The 15,851-nt window shown below is 38.5% G+C and overlaps 1 protein-coding gene across 24 annotated transcripts in view; it reads left to right on the forward strand.

Moving 5' to 3' along the window:
• Nucleotides 1–15,851, forward strand: part of LOC121345424 (ABI family member 3 binding protein) — a 137,663-nt gene that overhangs the window by 117,945 nt on the left and 3,867 nt on the right. For all 24 annotated transcript variants that reach the window (XM_041422293.1, XM_041422301.1, XM_041422304.1 and 21 more), the window contains 4 exons: nt 899–1,010; nt 9,650–9,729; nt 11,170–11,199; nt 12,180–12,341. In XM_041422293.1, the coding sequence (XP_041278227.1) occupies nt 899–1,010; nt 9,650–9,729; nt 11,170–11,199; nt 12,180–12,341 (384 nt within the window). The remainder of the gene's footprint in view (nt 1–898; nt 1,011–9,649; nt 9,730–11,169; nt 11,200–12,179; nt 12,342–15,851) is intronic.

Consider the following 15,851-nt stretch of genomic DNA (forward strand, 5'->3'; position numbering starts at 1 on the left):
GAGTCATGCAGGGCTCAGCGCACAGACAGGTAAACATGCAAGATGGCCATTCTTCCATCGTCTTCTGTATTTCAACATTAGCTGACAAAAGTTGAACACTGAAGTTAACTAACAGCTCAGTAAATGACTCATCAAAATCAATTATGAATTCAAGAGAAGGCATTGAATCCTGTTTTCTGAAAACAGTGATTGCTTCATATTGGCATCAGTACGACATTACTTGTTTAGACAGGCTTAAACCAGTTTTGCTGTCATCTCTTTCTATTTTTGTAGTTTATGCATGTTTTTCCAATCATCTTATTTAGGCATCATATCTCTTTTTCTTTTTTTTTTAATAAATGTGCTGTTTCAGATAGAAAGGTGGAAACAGAAAACATAATTTCTTGCATCATTTTGCTTTTTGAATGCTTACTTTGCTTGACTTTAAGGGTTGACTACAAGGGTTTTCATTGGGTATGCCCGAAACCAAAGCATAATGCAAAGGTCTGACAAATAACAACCAAAACAGTGATCACACTCACCTCCTTGTTTTCATAAAAACTTCAAGTGTCAGGAATCAAGACCATTCTGCTCATGCTTTGCTCGTTTGTGTTGCCACAGAAATGAAGGGCAGTTTGTTGCCTTGTGCACAGAGTAACAAGCAGTTGGATGGACTCGGTAGTTCTTGGTGTGTTTCTGTGTGTGCATGCACATATTTGCATGCTCATTCATTTCCTGCACTTTCTTTTCCAACTTGGATGAATTAAAAAGTCCATATCATGTATTGACTTCAGGCTGGCAAGAGGCAGAAAGGCTGAATTCCTGTAAAATTGCATACTCAATCCCTATCTGGCTGTATTTTAGAAGCTCAAGTAAGAGATGTTACTTGATCTAATTTTTCTTTGCTGTAATTTTCCAGAGTATGAGGTTGTGTCAACTGAAAATGGAGGAAGTGATGGTGAAAAGGAGAAATCAATTATCACTACAAATCAAACCCATTCTACTGTGGAAAACCTAAAACCTGACACAAGGTAGATAAATAATATAATTTTTTAAGTTAATCCAACTAATTTAGACTGTCAGCTGTCTACAACATCAAATGGAAATACCTGTGGAACGAAGACCTGATCGGTTTTACTCCTGTTTTGATAGAAAAAAAAGTGTATGGCTTGGTTTATCTTTCTTGTAAGTTAACAGATAAAACACATTTGAAGAATCTTTAAGAAATTTACAAGAGTATTTGTGGTCTGGACAAGCTGCAGAAGTGACCTATTGTATCAGAAAGACTACTTGTCAAAAGTAAGAAAATTACTGTGAGAGGAAAAACACGTTTTTCCTGAATATATAATTTTCTTTCAGTGTCTTAAAAGAGCTGGCAAATTAAAAATGAGTAAGTGCATTCCGGTTCATGGTGTGCTTCTCATGCAACTAGTTCAAATAAGCATGATCTATCTTTAAATATCAAATCTCATTAAAAAGTATTCTTCTTTTTATGGTAAAATTCAGAACAGAGAAGAGAACCACTCATCGTTTGTTACATTGTTTACTAATTGCACCAGAAATTTTATGAGCAACACTTGGGGTTTTTCCTGCAAGACCATTTGGCTTTGGTGAATGGGTGTTTCTGTTTTAGATAAACTAAGATATAAAGATATAGCTTTTCCTGAGAAGGGAGCAGCTACCATTCACTTTTCACTCATCCCAGCCTCAAAAAGGAAAGAGAGTGAAAGCCTTTCTGGATCCAGAGGACCGCTGCCCAAAATTGAAAACCTTTGATATAAATGGCAGTGGTGCATGTCCCCCAAGTCTCATCAGATTTAAGGATGTAAACTCCTCAGAGTGGCTCTGTTCAATAAAACTCCCATTCCAAGCGCAATATGTGTTTCCTAATTGTGAGGACACCTTGAGAGTTTTGGCAGAAGCAGAAGAAGTTACTGTTACCACTTAAATCCAGGCTTGCTGGCACACTGAATTCAGGGAAAACAAGAAAGTGGTTAAGAGAGGTGGCATCATGTAGACAGTATCTGTTCTGCCAAGAAACACCACGTGTCCATTTTAGAAGTCTCCTGTCTATCAGGAGCTGCTCATTAGATGAAGGAAATATGCTTGTGGATACAACTGACTGCAAATGGAAGGAAGAGCAAAAATTAAACACAGCTCAATATTCATTAACAGAGTCCCTGATATGTTTAAAAATTCATCAAGGAATACATTAGACTGGGAAGGAAACTTTTCAATAACTAGCCTCAAAGGGAAGAGCTGTAAAAGAGGTAGAGCTGAAAAAGAAACTTGACAGAGAAATAGAAATCCCTCCCACAAATGATCAGCATTTGCAAAAGTTCCAGCAAGATATGGAAAGAGAGATGCTCAGTAGCAGAAGGTGGATTAACTGGGAAGAACCTCTTGGCCTGGGAACACTTTGGAGAAACTGACAGGCTGAATTAGAGACCCTATTTTTTCCAGCTTTCCTGAAGCCCTCAGTGAGGTTTGTGTGAACCCCCTATGCTGGTCTGAAGGTCCAGTGCATTCAGAACTAAAGGCAGTTCAGGACAGATCTAAAGCAGACAGACCTAAACAAAGACTTCCCAAAAAGGCATAAAAATGTTTGTGAATCTGTTATCTAAGCCTTCATGGGTAAGTCTAAAGCAGAAAGATCCTGTAGCAGCAAGCCAGTTCAAGGCTGTAGTTCAAGCCAGTTCAAGGTGTTCGCTCTCGGGGGGCTGTACCTGGCAGAGGGTCTGCAGTCATGCTGGCCAAAGTCTAGCATCCTGTTGAGGCACTTCAGGTAGGATATGGTAGCACCTGGCCCAGAAGCTAAAGAGTTAATTGCCCACAACCAACAGGAGGGCAAGACAAACAACTTTTTGGTGTGAAGGGGGAGGACAAGCAGCAGGGAAAGCCTGGGTGCCGGATCATGCTTTTTACTTGCTTCAGTCTTTTACATTCTTCAAATAGGTGATACTGCTGCACCTCTGGAAAGCTCTGCAGCAAGGCAGACACCCTTCTCCCTTTCAGCTGGCCTTTACACAAGGTAGCTTTTAAAGATTAGGAGCTAATGGCCAGTCTAGAAATATTTCAGGAATTTGGACAGTGTTAGGGAGGCAACAAAGAGACTTTTACAGCCACTCACCAAAAATTGCATGTGAGACTGCAGCTGTCAGTAAGTACAAACACAGAAGTTAAATGGGATGAGGATTATGGTGTAGTATTCTGTGTGTCCATTTAGCTGTCTGAAAAGTGACTAGATCCAGAAAAAATGCACTGCTGAAAAAAAAGTTTTGACTTTGACTACAGTTATCAAGTACTTGGTTTTAGCAGACTCATGCCATGATAATATGGAGATGGAAATGCAAATGGACTTTCATAGGTATATACAACAACTTGTGAAGGTTAATTTTAAACAAATCTAGTTGTTGATTTGTTGTCAAATATATTATGGAAGTTTGTTGCCTTTCTGTCTTATATATGTCAGCTTTATGTGTTCCTGGTGACTTGATGGCAAGTCTGATGCTCTGAGATGAAAGTAAAATATAGATTTGAAAAACTTCTGACTGTGAAGACGTAGACCCTTTAAATAAATATGGGGAACAGTCAGCTGCTTTCTAGTGCAACAGGTTGTTTGGGGTTTTTTTCTTAAAAAAAAAAGTTTTAGAGGTGCCTGTACACTGTGATTTTATTGGAATGCTGACATCCATATGTTTTTTGCCCAAGGAAAGACATATCATATCCATGACATTTTCCCACAGTAAGGCATGCCTCACAGCTGACAACCACACATTAACTTAAAGGATTTTTCCTTGTAGGAAAAATATTTCATCCTCTTTTTCCCCTAGAGAGTTCTCAAAGGTGGTGATTGCAGGATTTCAAATTTTAGAAGATTTCTGATAGTTTAAATAACCCAGAAAGTTAAAATCTTGATATCCATTATTTGGTTGGTCAGAGTTCTTGAAATTGGTACTCTTGCTGTAAGTAAGCTATTGACTGGCTTCAGTCTAGAATTCTGTTTAATTTCATCAGATTTGCTCCTGTAACCTTTACCTGAAATATCTCAAAGCATGTAGTGTTGTTGTGCTATGTGAACTAGGTAAAAATATACATCTTCCTTACATAGATAGTTAATTGGATATAACTGGTGCCTGAAGAAAACTTCCTTTTATTTTATTAATGTCTTCTGCATAAATATTTCTCTTATAGATGTGCTTCTATGATCTAATATTCACATATACACAGTGCTGATTATGACTTTATACTGTAGTTAGCTTTTGTTACCTTTATATTATTTCCAAGGACTTTACAGTAGGTTCAGGTCACATTTCATTCAGCACCCTGTTCGTTATCCCACAGAAGCACACATCAAAATTTCTACAGTCTTTGTTATCTTTATTCTTTTAATGAAAATATTTATTCTTCTTTGTCCTGGTTGGTCTGAACACAGCAGTGAGCTACTCAGTCTTTACTCTGTTGTTCAAACAGTGAGTGTCTGCCACTACTGTACTTGATGAACCCTGAACTCAAAGCAGCTGAAAAGGGGCCTGGACCAGGTCACCTTCACAGGTGTCTTACAACACATATTATTGTAAGATTGGACCTTAGGGGTAGTTTCTGGTCTTGTAAATATCATTTTCCTCTAGTTTCTTTAATACTAAAGGCTAAGGTGGCTTAGTGTGCTAATGCAAATGTCATTTCTATCTTAGCAGAAAAAAAAAAGAGAGAGAAACAAATGCACTAGTATGAACTAACAAATTTTCATCCTCCACATGGAAATTCTGTGATTCTTATAGTGAGAAATGCAGTGTTTACTCCACTTGGAAAAGAGTCAAACTGCAAGACGGATCATTTTGGTTAAAGTAGTTACAGTCTAACTTCCAAGCAGCCATTTGAGGAATGAGACCTGCAGTATTCCACCTAAGTTGTCATACAGGTCTCCTGTTTCTGAGTTTCCTTAAAAGGCACCCAGTGGTAGTAGCACTAGCATACCCAGGACTCTGCTCTTTCCTTGTTTTACATTAAAGCTTCATAAGAAAGCAATGCAGTAATTTCTCTTATGTTAATAGTCAAGCATCATCTTCCATATGTGAATCAAGATAAGGTTACTATCCACAATTTTCAGTATTTTCCATCTTGAGCTGCTTGTATGCAATAAACATTGAGAGGCTGAGAGAGAAATGGGCTTACTGTGGTTTTTGTTGTCTTAATTCCATCTATTCTGTAGTAATAATGGTGATCCTCTGCATATTCTCCTTGGAAAAAAATTGGTTTCACTGATCTGTAGTTTTTTCATGGACTTTCCTAGCCTAATATATTAAATGCAGATGTTGTTTGGGTTTTTTTTTCCAATGAGTTTTTTTTTTTTTTGCTATTTCTGCTGGTTTCTCTGCCAAAATATGTAGCTCTTATTTCTGTATCCCTTTCCTATCTTGAAACCCTTTTTTTTCAGTTGGTGTACATTTTCTATTTCATTCTGGTGGTTTGCTTAAGGGCAGTGTAGCCCATAGCACAGACCATAGTGTCCAGAAACTTCTACAGCCCAAATTTCTATACAAGACTTCAAAAAAGAGCCTGAAGACTGCTGAAAACTGTTCTCATTCATGTTTGTGATGGCAGTAATAGGAAGCTAGTAAAGATATTAAGACTTGTCACAAATAGCTCTGGGGAAGTTTGAGTAGCCATTGGAGGATGTGTCTCACCAGCCTACTGTAGAAAAAGAGTATGAATAAGAAACAAAAAGCCTGTAAAGCTTGCATTCCACAGTTTTGTATAGCTTCCCTTTACGTACTGATCTGCTTCCCCATTAATTATTTTGGTGGTTTCAAATATACTTTTCTCCTTTTTAAAAATGTTTTGAGTGGTTTCTTTTGGATTTTTGGGTTTGATTGTGTCCTAAGGCTGTTATCACCTTCATCTAATATTGGTTTTCATTGTAGTTAGCACCCAAACGTTCTAATCATATACAAGGAAAAACCCAAGAAAACCTCTATCAATGAAGAGTTTAGCTTTTGTTAACAGCAAGGGTCAAGAGCTAAAAACTGTAAAGAAAGCTTCAATGCAGCAAAATTCAGAAAGTGGCAGAAAAATGCTGCAGGTTTCTATTTGTTTTATTAAAAAACTAACAGGTATTGTACTATATTGCTGTTGATATCAGGGTTCATGGATAAGCATTTCCCATTTCTCTTAGCCCTTCTTCCACATTTGTTAGGAGAAAGATTCCTCAAACAAGCATAGCAGTTTGTTCTCTCTCTCTCTCTCTCTCTCTCTCTCTCTCTCTCTCTCTCTCTCTCTCTCTCTCTCTTTCTCTTTCTTCCTCTCTTTCCTGGTGACACTGCCATCCAAGCACACTCTGCAGACACAGAGGAGCTCTGTGCACAGAGCCCTGCACAATTGCCATCCAACACCAGCATCTCCCCAGAAACAGACCTAAAGTCCCAGGTCTGTACTCAGCTGCTCCAGTTCTATTATGGTGAAAATCTCTTTTCACCTATTTTCAGTTCTGCAATCTTCTCCTTTTGCATGATTTGAAAAATGCTGCATTTGCCAGAGTTCCATGTGGTATAGCAATTTCCTGTGGTGGAAAAATACGCTCCAAGTAGTAATTACTGTAAGTCAAGTCCATTCGATCTGCACAAGGACTTTTACTGTCTTACACAGTTTGGGAGGATTTGGAAAGCCTGGTCTCCAAAAGTTTGTAGGATAGCAATCTTATAGATGTTAAAGGTGTGAGGCATTAGATTGCTGCTTACATAGGACAGCAGAGTTTTTGGTATATTAGGCAGGCAGATATAAAGATGAAATGTAGACTCTAGTTTCTTGTTAGGTAAATCTAACTAAGCAGCAGACATGGATTCTATTAATTTTGATGTACATTCTTCTTGAAACTCTGAGCATTTTCCCCCTTCTTTGTGGTTTCTGTAGGAGTGCATAAAAGAGCAGATGGTACACTTTTTTACAATTTTAATTTTATTTTTCAGATCTTTCACCTTACACAAAAAAAGGGAAGATTTTAGATCGTCTTCTATAAAAACAGCCACAGTATAGCTTTAAAAATACTGTAAACCATGTCATATTGTAATCGATCTCTGTCATCTCCTTCCTCTCCTTTTCAATGTTCTGTCAACTATCTAATTCTCTTCATCTCCAAAAGTGGTTGTTTGTTATTTTTGTACTGTGGAAGCCACTGGTATTGTTTTAAGATTGAAATCGGCAGAGGAAAGGAGCGTGTGATGCTTGTAAAAACACATACCACAGAACTGTAGAACTGCATGTATTTTAGTTTCTAAAATTTCTTTTTAACGTTATTAATGAGAGGCTTCCCTAATTGACTGAGCTAAACTTTGGACATTTCCTTATTATTTTTCTTTTCTCCAATTTTCTTTATGTGTTTACATAAGCTGAAGTCTCTATCTGTAGATTTTAGTTCTTTATTTAAATTTTGCCCTAATTTCCCAAGCTGTGGTTTGGTCTTTTGCAGAGAACCTAGTGATCTCTAAACCACAATTTGAAAAACAGTGCTTGGAAAATAGCCTTCAGTTCTTGTTTTTGTCTCTTTGGAATTAGAGAATTGATGAGTCCAAGTTGATAAAGATTTTTGGGAACAGGACTGATTCCTATGAAGAATGTCGCCTAATGCATCCCAAAGTAGAGCATATCAACTATTGAGAGCAATATATTTGCTCAAAAATCAGCAAAACACATACAAAGGGACACAACCAGATTAACACCCATGAGATCAAACCATAAACTGCCCATAAAGCAATAGAACATTCCATCTTGATGATCATTATTACAATAATAGCTTTAGATCAGGTGTTCCTCCTGTGAAGGAAGCAGGAAAACTTCTTTGCAGTCTTTTATGTCTAGGTGTGCATTAATATCTACATTTTTAAAAATGTATCATCTAGCTATTACTTTAAGACCGCCAACATATTAGGAAATCTTTGTTTATGCTTCAGTGGTTCTTCAGAAAAAAATCTCTGACTCCTTTGCTACAGTTCTCTATATTATGACATTTCCTACCAGATAAGAATACTTCTTGACCAAAAAAGTTACTGTACCACGTGGCCAATGTGAATACTAACTGCTCAGGTCCTATTTTTAAAAGCATGTCTTTGTTTAAGCAATTTGAAGTTGGGAATGAAGATTTACAAATTTCTTAAACTGATTATTTAGTTAATGTCTCCCTCCTACCGTGGGGTAATATGGGTAGTTCCAAATTCTCTTTCAGCATGTTTAAATAAATGTCAAGATTTCTCCAAATAGCTCAAAACAAGCCCATGTTTCTCTTAGTAATATTCATGAATTTCCACAATGCATCTGTTCAGCATACCAGTCTATATAAGTATTTCCCTCAAAAAGAAAAGAAAACCCTAGAAATAAAGGCAAATGCTTAAGTAAGCAATTTTAAAGTTAAATATTGTCTTAGAAGTACGGTGGATGGAAAACAGTTGCTGGGCACTGCATGAATACTCCACTGAGGTTAATTAGCTCAGGTTTTGCAGGAGCCAAGGAGGAATGAAAGGTAATCCAAAGTTTGGATTGAATTATTCTTCTGGGGAATTGCAAATGGAGTTTACAAATTTCCAGCTGTGCAAAGCATGGTATGGGGGTTTTCTTTCTTTAGAAAATTGCTGTTTGGAAATTATTCAGCAATACGTTACAATGCTATGTTACAGTCACAAGCTACCAAAATTGTCACAGGTAAATGATCCTTCTCGAGTCAAGAGTTGAAGGTTTAGTTGCCCACTTCTGGGACTCACATTTTTTTATATGTTTACAGCAAAAGTGCCTCTAATTTGGGGCCTGTTTTCCAGGCCTACAGTTCATTTGACTCATGTCCTGTGGCTCCCTCTCACTGATGAAGAGACCCTCTCTGTTATGAGAGAGTCACCATGCATGTGCTGAGAGCATGGGAGATGTCCCTCTGTACATGCCACTACCACTGGCAAACAAGCACTGAGAGGTGGGGGAGGCTTAGGAAGAGGAGGCTGGTTTGGATTTTTTTCTTCAGTCATGTTGTTTTCACAGCATTGTATTTGGTTCACAACACAGTGATGAAAAGGGATCACGAGGCAACTACAGCACAGGCCAGCATTGTGCCACATCAGTAAAAACACATGCAAAAGAGACTGCACAGTGTCTTGTCATTGCTTCATATACTTATTATTAACATAGATTCAAGCAATTGGATCTTTGCCTTGGATGAGCCCCTGTCCTGGAAGACTTGCCCTGTGTTTTGCTACTGGTCCTGTCTGTCACTGTGGGTGGGCCTGACAGGCATTGAATTGGAGGTTTGTGTTCCTAAAAAAGCAAAAAGTACAAATAAATAGCAATGTCCTTTACTAAGTCTCTGCTTATCAGGTTGCCTCAGACCTCATCTGAACTTGCACCCTTTGCCAGAATGAAACTGCTGTGTCAGAAGAGACAAGTCAGTGTTGAATTAAATAAAATATTGATAGTATGTGTGCAAAAAGTTATCAAAAGGACTGGTTAATTTTGTGTTCAGTTCAGATCTTACACAGTTAGGACAAAAAACGTCTCAGTGGTTTTGTGGCAAGAAATTAGGCTTTCTTGTTCTCCAGAAGAGGAGTAGTCCCAATGTGTGTGTTTCTTGCTTGCTCCAGACCATTCAAGAATGCTTAGTTTGCAAAATTTTCATCTCTTCTCTTTTATTCCCCAGTTATGAATTCCATGTGAAACCCAGGAACCCCCTTGGTGAAGGTCCAAGTAGCAATGTTGTGGCATTCAGTACTGAATCAGGTGAGAACTTCCAAAGATCAGACCATCATTTACAGGGCCTTTAGTACCCATGTCTGTGGGATACATGAAGGGCTCTCTCACTTCATTTTGTGCAGTCAGTCCTGCTCTTTAATGTCTCCTGATTGGCTTTTTACCACCATGCCTGCAAAGTCAGCCTGGGATCAGAACTGTGTTGTGTGAGGACATAAGATGGACAGTCTGCAAGAGAAAAAAAAACAGAGGAACATTGTCTGGTATTCATTGCAAAGAAAATTACTTCATCCTTAGAGAGGGCTCAGTAATTTAAGATTTATGTTCTGACCTTTTTGCATCTATCCAACTCATTAACAGCTTCTGGATGGGGAACATTAGGGATATTTTTGGGCTGGTGTGTTCATAGGTGTTTTTGCTACCTGTTCAATAAGGCTGCTGTAAACAGTGATGTTGTTTGGCTGACATAAAGATTGAGAAAGAGCTGTTGTGAAAAGTCAGTGTCCCAGTAGGTCCCCTTCCATGCTGTTTACTCTCCAGTGAAACTCCTAAAGAGGTGTGTACAAGCCTGTTTTGGCCACTGGTTGGTTCCCAAGTCAAGTACTCTCTGACTCAGAGGTGAGAATCAGAGAGCTTTTGCTTTGCCTGTTCTTGCTGACTTGTTGACTTTAGGCAAGCAAGATACCATCTTTTGTGCAGAAGTGTTTATTGCTTGGTAGTACTGAAAGACCACATAAAACACAAAATTGATTTAGCCTTTTTTAAAGGACTTTCTCAATCTGTGTTTTGAGACAGGTCTAATAATTTAATAGTGCTCAACTAATGCTGTCACTGATGGATGAGAGTTTTGGCTGAGCAAAGGATTACTCAGGGAGGAGTGCAGACTATGCCACACATATTTAAAACCTCTGAATACACTCTTTGTAATTCTAGATTGTTAAAAGAAAAAAAAAAAAAAGCTTGTGCCAAGTGTAATTTTCATGAATGACAAGGCTTGTGTTCTGTCTCCTATTTAGTTTGGACAAATTAAGCATGCAGTTTTGTTTTTTCTTAATTGCACACATCCATGTCTCACATTTGGGCTTTCAAAGCCAAGATTTTTGTGGCAAGTATTACAGATGTGCCCTTTTTATTATTTAGGTTTTGAAACTGAAATTTTAATAAAACACAGTACAATTGGGTTCTGCTGTTTACAGGTTTAAACTCTTGTTTTTACTAGAGCTCTGCTTGGCTGGTGTTGTCCCATAAGTAAAATTATTAAAAGCTCATTGATACTGGAGTTTCACACAAGAAATATATTTCTTCTAATTTAATTTAATACAAAAGTTAACTTTGCTTCCAAAACTCTTTCTGTTTCACAAATTACAGCTTACGTCAGCTGTAAAAAATCACTTACCAATGCTTTTCCATAGAATTATTGGAAACATTCATTTTACAGTGTCTGATTGAATGTTTGTTTTCTTCCCCCAGCGGACCCAAGAGTGAGTGAGCCAATTTCAAGTAAGTGTTTTATATATAAATCTCACCAGCGGTTTTTTTCAGAAATGAGATAGCAGAATTTTACAAGGAGGGTAGCTCTGCTGCACCAGTTGGATGAGTTACAGAATCAAACAGCAGTCACACACAATTTCATTCCTTCCGCCCATGCCCCTGCTAAGCAATTCATGCGAGGCTGTTTGTTTACCTGAGCTTCAGGCAATCAATGTGATGTGGAGCTCCCATGGCAGCTGGGATGGCTTCAAACCAATGTACACAAATGAGCCAAGGACAGCCTCATATTTTCTCAACCTTGTCATTAAAGCAAAGAAAGCTCTGCAAAATGAATAAGCTACTCCACACTTTTTAAGTGAGTTAACAGAGCGCAACTTGGAGGATTCTATTTATCTGTCTTTGTGCTTTAGGAAAATGTTCTCCTTCAGAAGGTTTGATCTAGCTCTGCTTTAGGCCACTTACAAGGCTCTTCATGTCCTTGATGGAAGGTGGACTGAGCTTTTGAAGAAGAGCTGAGATCATTCGAGCAAATTGGGCTGCTTTTTGTATTTGTAATAGTCATCACTTTCACTTTGGCAAACACCTTGGCACCATTTTTCTCCACATAATTAATGGCACTTCATTTTTATATGTGTTTTTGTTAGATCACAGTTTGCTGCAAGTTGATTGCCTTGGCTTGAACACACTGAAGAATGGTCACTGTATAACACACTTCGTAAATGAGAGTATTTCCAATACAAACATTGCCCCCTAACAAGGTCCTAGAATGGACCTGTTCCAAACCTGCACCAGAGGACAGCAGGAGTTCACAGCACCAATTGTATCTGCATATTTTGGTGCTTCCCTGAAATATTTCTCATGTTCAAAATGCAGGTGTCATGGTACATTCTGCTTCATCAAGGTTTCTAATTCTAGTTATTCAAACCCATTTGTTGTGTGTAATTTTGTATGCAGCACCATACTTCAGCCTCTTGTTTCTTCTCCTGCAGTGGGGAAAGATGCTATCTGGACTGAAATCCCATTCAATTCAGACACATACTCAGAATGCAAAGGCAAACAATATGTAAAGAGGACTTGGTATAAGAAGTTTGTAGGTGTGCAGCTGTGCAATTCTTTGAGATACAAGATATACCTCAGTGATTCACTCACAGGTAAGAAACATTCAAATCAGTGCTGTCCATATTATACATTCCTGAAAGATATTATTCTGAAATAAGAGGTTTAACAAGATGAGCTCTGCTGAAGTGTGATCAGATTTGTTTAATTTAGTCCACAGATTAGTCATTATCAGTAATCTGTTTGTGCTCAGTAACCATTGATATGTTTGATACTGAGTTTTCAGACTCCAGATGTACCTCTCTGTGGTGATCATCTGATTTTAAGTATCTGTTCATATACTGGGGATCATACAGAAAACCAAGATCAGAGTGAATAGCATATATTGTAAAACAGCCAAACTGGTGTTTAATTATTAATTAGAGAATAATTATTAATTAGAATTATTAATTAGAGGATTAGGACCTCATTTTATACCAGGATTACACCTGTCATTCCCACTCCTTTCAGTAAACATCTGCTTACTTCTTTACTGGGAGGCTTATAAAGACATGACTTTAACTATAGTCAATAGGTTTTACTCACCTGCTTTGAAATATTTGTTTTGTTTTCACATTCTTGATTTTTGCTTGTGATCTTTTTTCTCCACCTTTTTGTATTCCTCATGTTATATTTTATTACTAAGGGAAACTTCTTGGCCTTACATTCTCAAGGTTTTTTCGTCTTTTAAGGCCAGTTGAGTGTGATGTGTTTAAGACCTGAATGAGATGAGACATGCTGAGGAATCAGCCTGTGAGAAGTGTTTTGCAGTTAGTTGATAGGAGATCTTTATGTCTCATGCAGCTTGTCCAAGCTGTATCTGCTACACTAAGAAATATTTTAACTTCTTATAATGCATCCCAAGCTGCTGGCTCTCTTCTGTGTGAAGCCTATTATCAGACAGCTCTGTGACAATAGCATGGCATCTGAGCACAAAGATGTGTGGGAAATGCCTTTTGAGTGCAAGTTAGGCAAGTTTGTTCAACACATTGCATAGAATTAGCTAAGGTGAGACTGTGTCTGGAAGAATCCACTTTCATGACCTGAAGTTGCCCCATCTCTGAGCTCAGCACCTCACAGGAGCAGGGGTCTGGGCTTCATGGAAAGAAGCTCTGGGCTTCATGGAATTATGGCCCACATTGTCATAATTTTAAGCTTCCCTGCCTTGCATCCGGCACTGTTCTCTGATGAGCAGAATAGGAAGGAAAGCCTTGTCATTAATAGTCAAATACAATATTCTGTATGTAAAAAAATATCTTAGATATTATGTGAATAAAGGAGAATGTTTTGAACAGATGTATCATTCATTCAACTGTTGCTGTACTAACCAGCTGTGATCAAATGACAAGCACTGGCAATGAGACATGATGTGTCCCAAAACCAGCCAGCAGAGGAAATAGCAGTGCTAATCTAGCAGGACTAGACTTCAGCCCTAAATCAAGTGAATTAACACTGCAGTGAAAGCAACTCCAATCCGAAAAGTTTAATATCAGGAGCCCATTTTCCTATTTTCATTAGATTGTTTTTGTTCTTGCTGGAAGGGCGGTGGTTTAACCTCGTTGGAAAAAAAATGAGGTAGACACACTGTATTCATTATACTTGCTAAGCCTGGTTCTTGCACTTGAATTGTTACAACCAGCGCTGGCCAGTTGCCACAATATTTAAAAGAAGTGAAATATTTATGTAGAAGGAAAGCTGCTTTTGCCCCGTTTGCTAAGCGAGGCCTCTGTGTGTGAGTGAGAAGTTTGCCCGTCTGAAGCCAAGCTCTGCTCTGATGTGTCTCACGGTCACCTCGCCTCGCCGTGCCCCCAAGGCCAGCGGAAGTGTCCCTGCAAGCACCAGCGAGCTGGAGCGCGTGTGCCGGCTGTGCAGGGCTGCACTGAGCTCTGAACTCCACTGGACACTGAAAAATCTTCCACAGCTTTGCTGTTGAAGCAGTGTAATTGCCTGGACACTTGGGTGCTCTGTCCGAATGCCATTGTATAAGGCAGGCAGCAACTGTACCTTTGCATGCTGTCTTTCAGCATGAATTTATTCTTCTAATGCTGTGGAATTTGTAACGTATAAAACAAAGTTGGTATGTAAGATTGTAAGGCCACTCACAAGGAAACACTGGGGAAAAAAATTAACTTTGTGCTAGAATTGCTATCCACAAAGCAGAAAATCAGTTAGCTGAATGGTTTTAAGTGTGTTCTTTTATTATGGAAATAACTGGGCAGTAAGAATGCCCAAGTAAGTAAAATATTCACTGAGAATGCTGCTAAATTATGAAGACCAATTATTTGAGTTATGCATAGGTTAAGCTGTGGGCCAGAAGAATATGTGTGGATCTGCAAGTTACTGTTCTGGTGTTAGCCATTAAAATTTCTGGCTTATTCTCTCTCTTATGGAGAAAAACTGATCTCCGTTACACATGCCAGGACTGTTCCATAAACCAGCATCTACTGCTGACCTCATTTAACAGTCCTCCAGAGCAGTCACTTTAGGCATTCCAGAAAAGCAGGCCACCTAAAAATAAGTATTTATTGAGGGAAGGAAAAAAATAAATTCTATGTGTGACCTTCAACAGCTGTGGAAAAAAAAAAAAAAAAAGAAAAAAAAAAAGGTTTTTTTGGGCAGCCTGAATGTTCTTAATTTCAGAGCAAAAATTTGCTGAGAGGAACTCCCTCTGACCAGTTCTCCTACGGAAAAAAACATGTTTGCAGCCAAAGCTAGATAGCAATAAATAATTTTGTAAAGCTAGAGAAGAACAACATGCACAGAGGCCATCAACTGGAGGTGAGAAATTTTGGCAAAGTACTGCTCAGATCACAAAAACGTGGAGTTTATTGGTAGGCTTGTTTTTTTATTAATTGTTCTTTGGGAGCAGTATAACCCACCCCACCACCTCTCAAATGGCCAGACTGGCATGGATTCAAGGCTCCAGGACACCCAGTATCTAATGAGTAACTGGACTTTCTGCCTAGCTTATACCTCCGTCCTGAGCCTTTTTCTAAATACTCTCGCCTTTCCTTTCAACATCTCAACCAAAGGTTGAACATATTGAGAACTACGTGCTGTGAAAGGAGATTAGAAAGAATGGTAAGTTTATCTACAAAGGTTTCCATCCCAGGTTTGGGAAGAGAACATAGCATGCTCTCCTCATCTTCTGAACTGAATTTTACTAATGTCTTGCAAATCAAATCAGCAAGTAAAAAAATCTGGTTTTTTAAGCTCCTTCACTGTGTCTGTTAACAGGATAAGCACAGTCTGTAACATCAGCATATGCTACAAGGGACACTTGAGACCTTGACTTCTACTCAGTTACAGTCAAGTGTCCTGTTAAGCAATCCTGCAAGCAAACACATGGGCACACTCCATGCTCTGGATAAGTACTTAGTATCCGAGGTCATCTATATGTTAAGGGCTATCACTTGCACATACATGTTGTAAAAATATGATGATTTACAAAACAGGCCTTGGCTATGTTAGGAGATGGTCTGTAAAAACATCTCTGAAGGTACTGGGGGCTTCCTGACAGGGAACCAGACCTGCCTTCCATTCAAATCACTACCAAAACTTGCTTT

Source organism: Onychostruthus taczanowskii, unplaced genomic scaffold (genome assembly GCF_017590055.1).
Source record: "Onychostruthus taczanowskii isolate IOZ18803 unplaced genomic scaffold, ASM1759005v1 scaffold73, whole genome shotgun sequence".
Taxonomy (NCBI): domain Eukaryota; kingdom Metazoa; phylum Chordata; class Aves; order Passeriformes; family Passeridae; genus Onychostruthus; species Onychostruthus taczanowskii.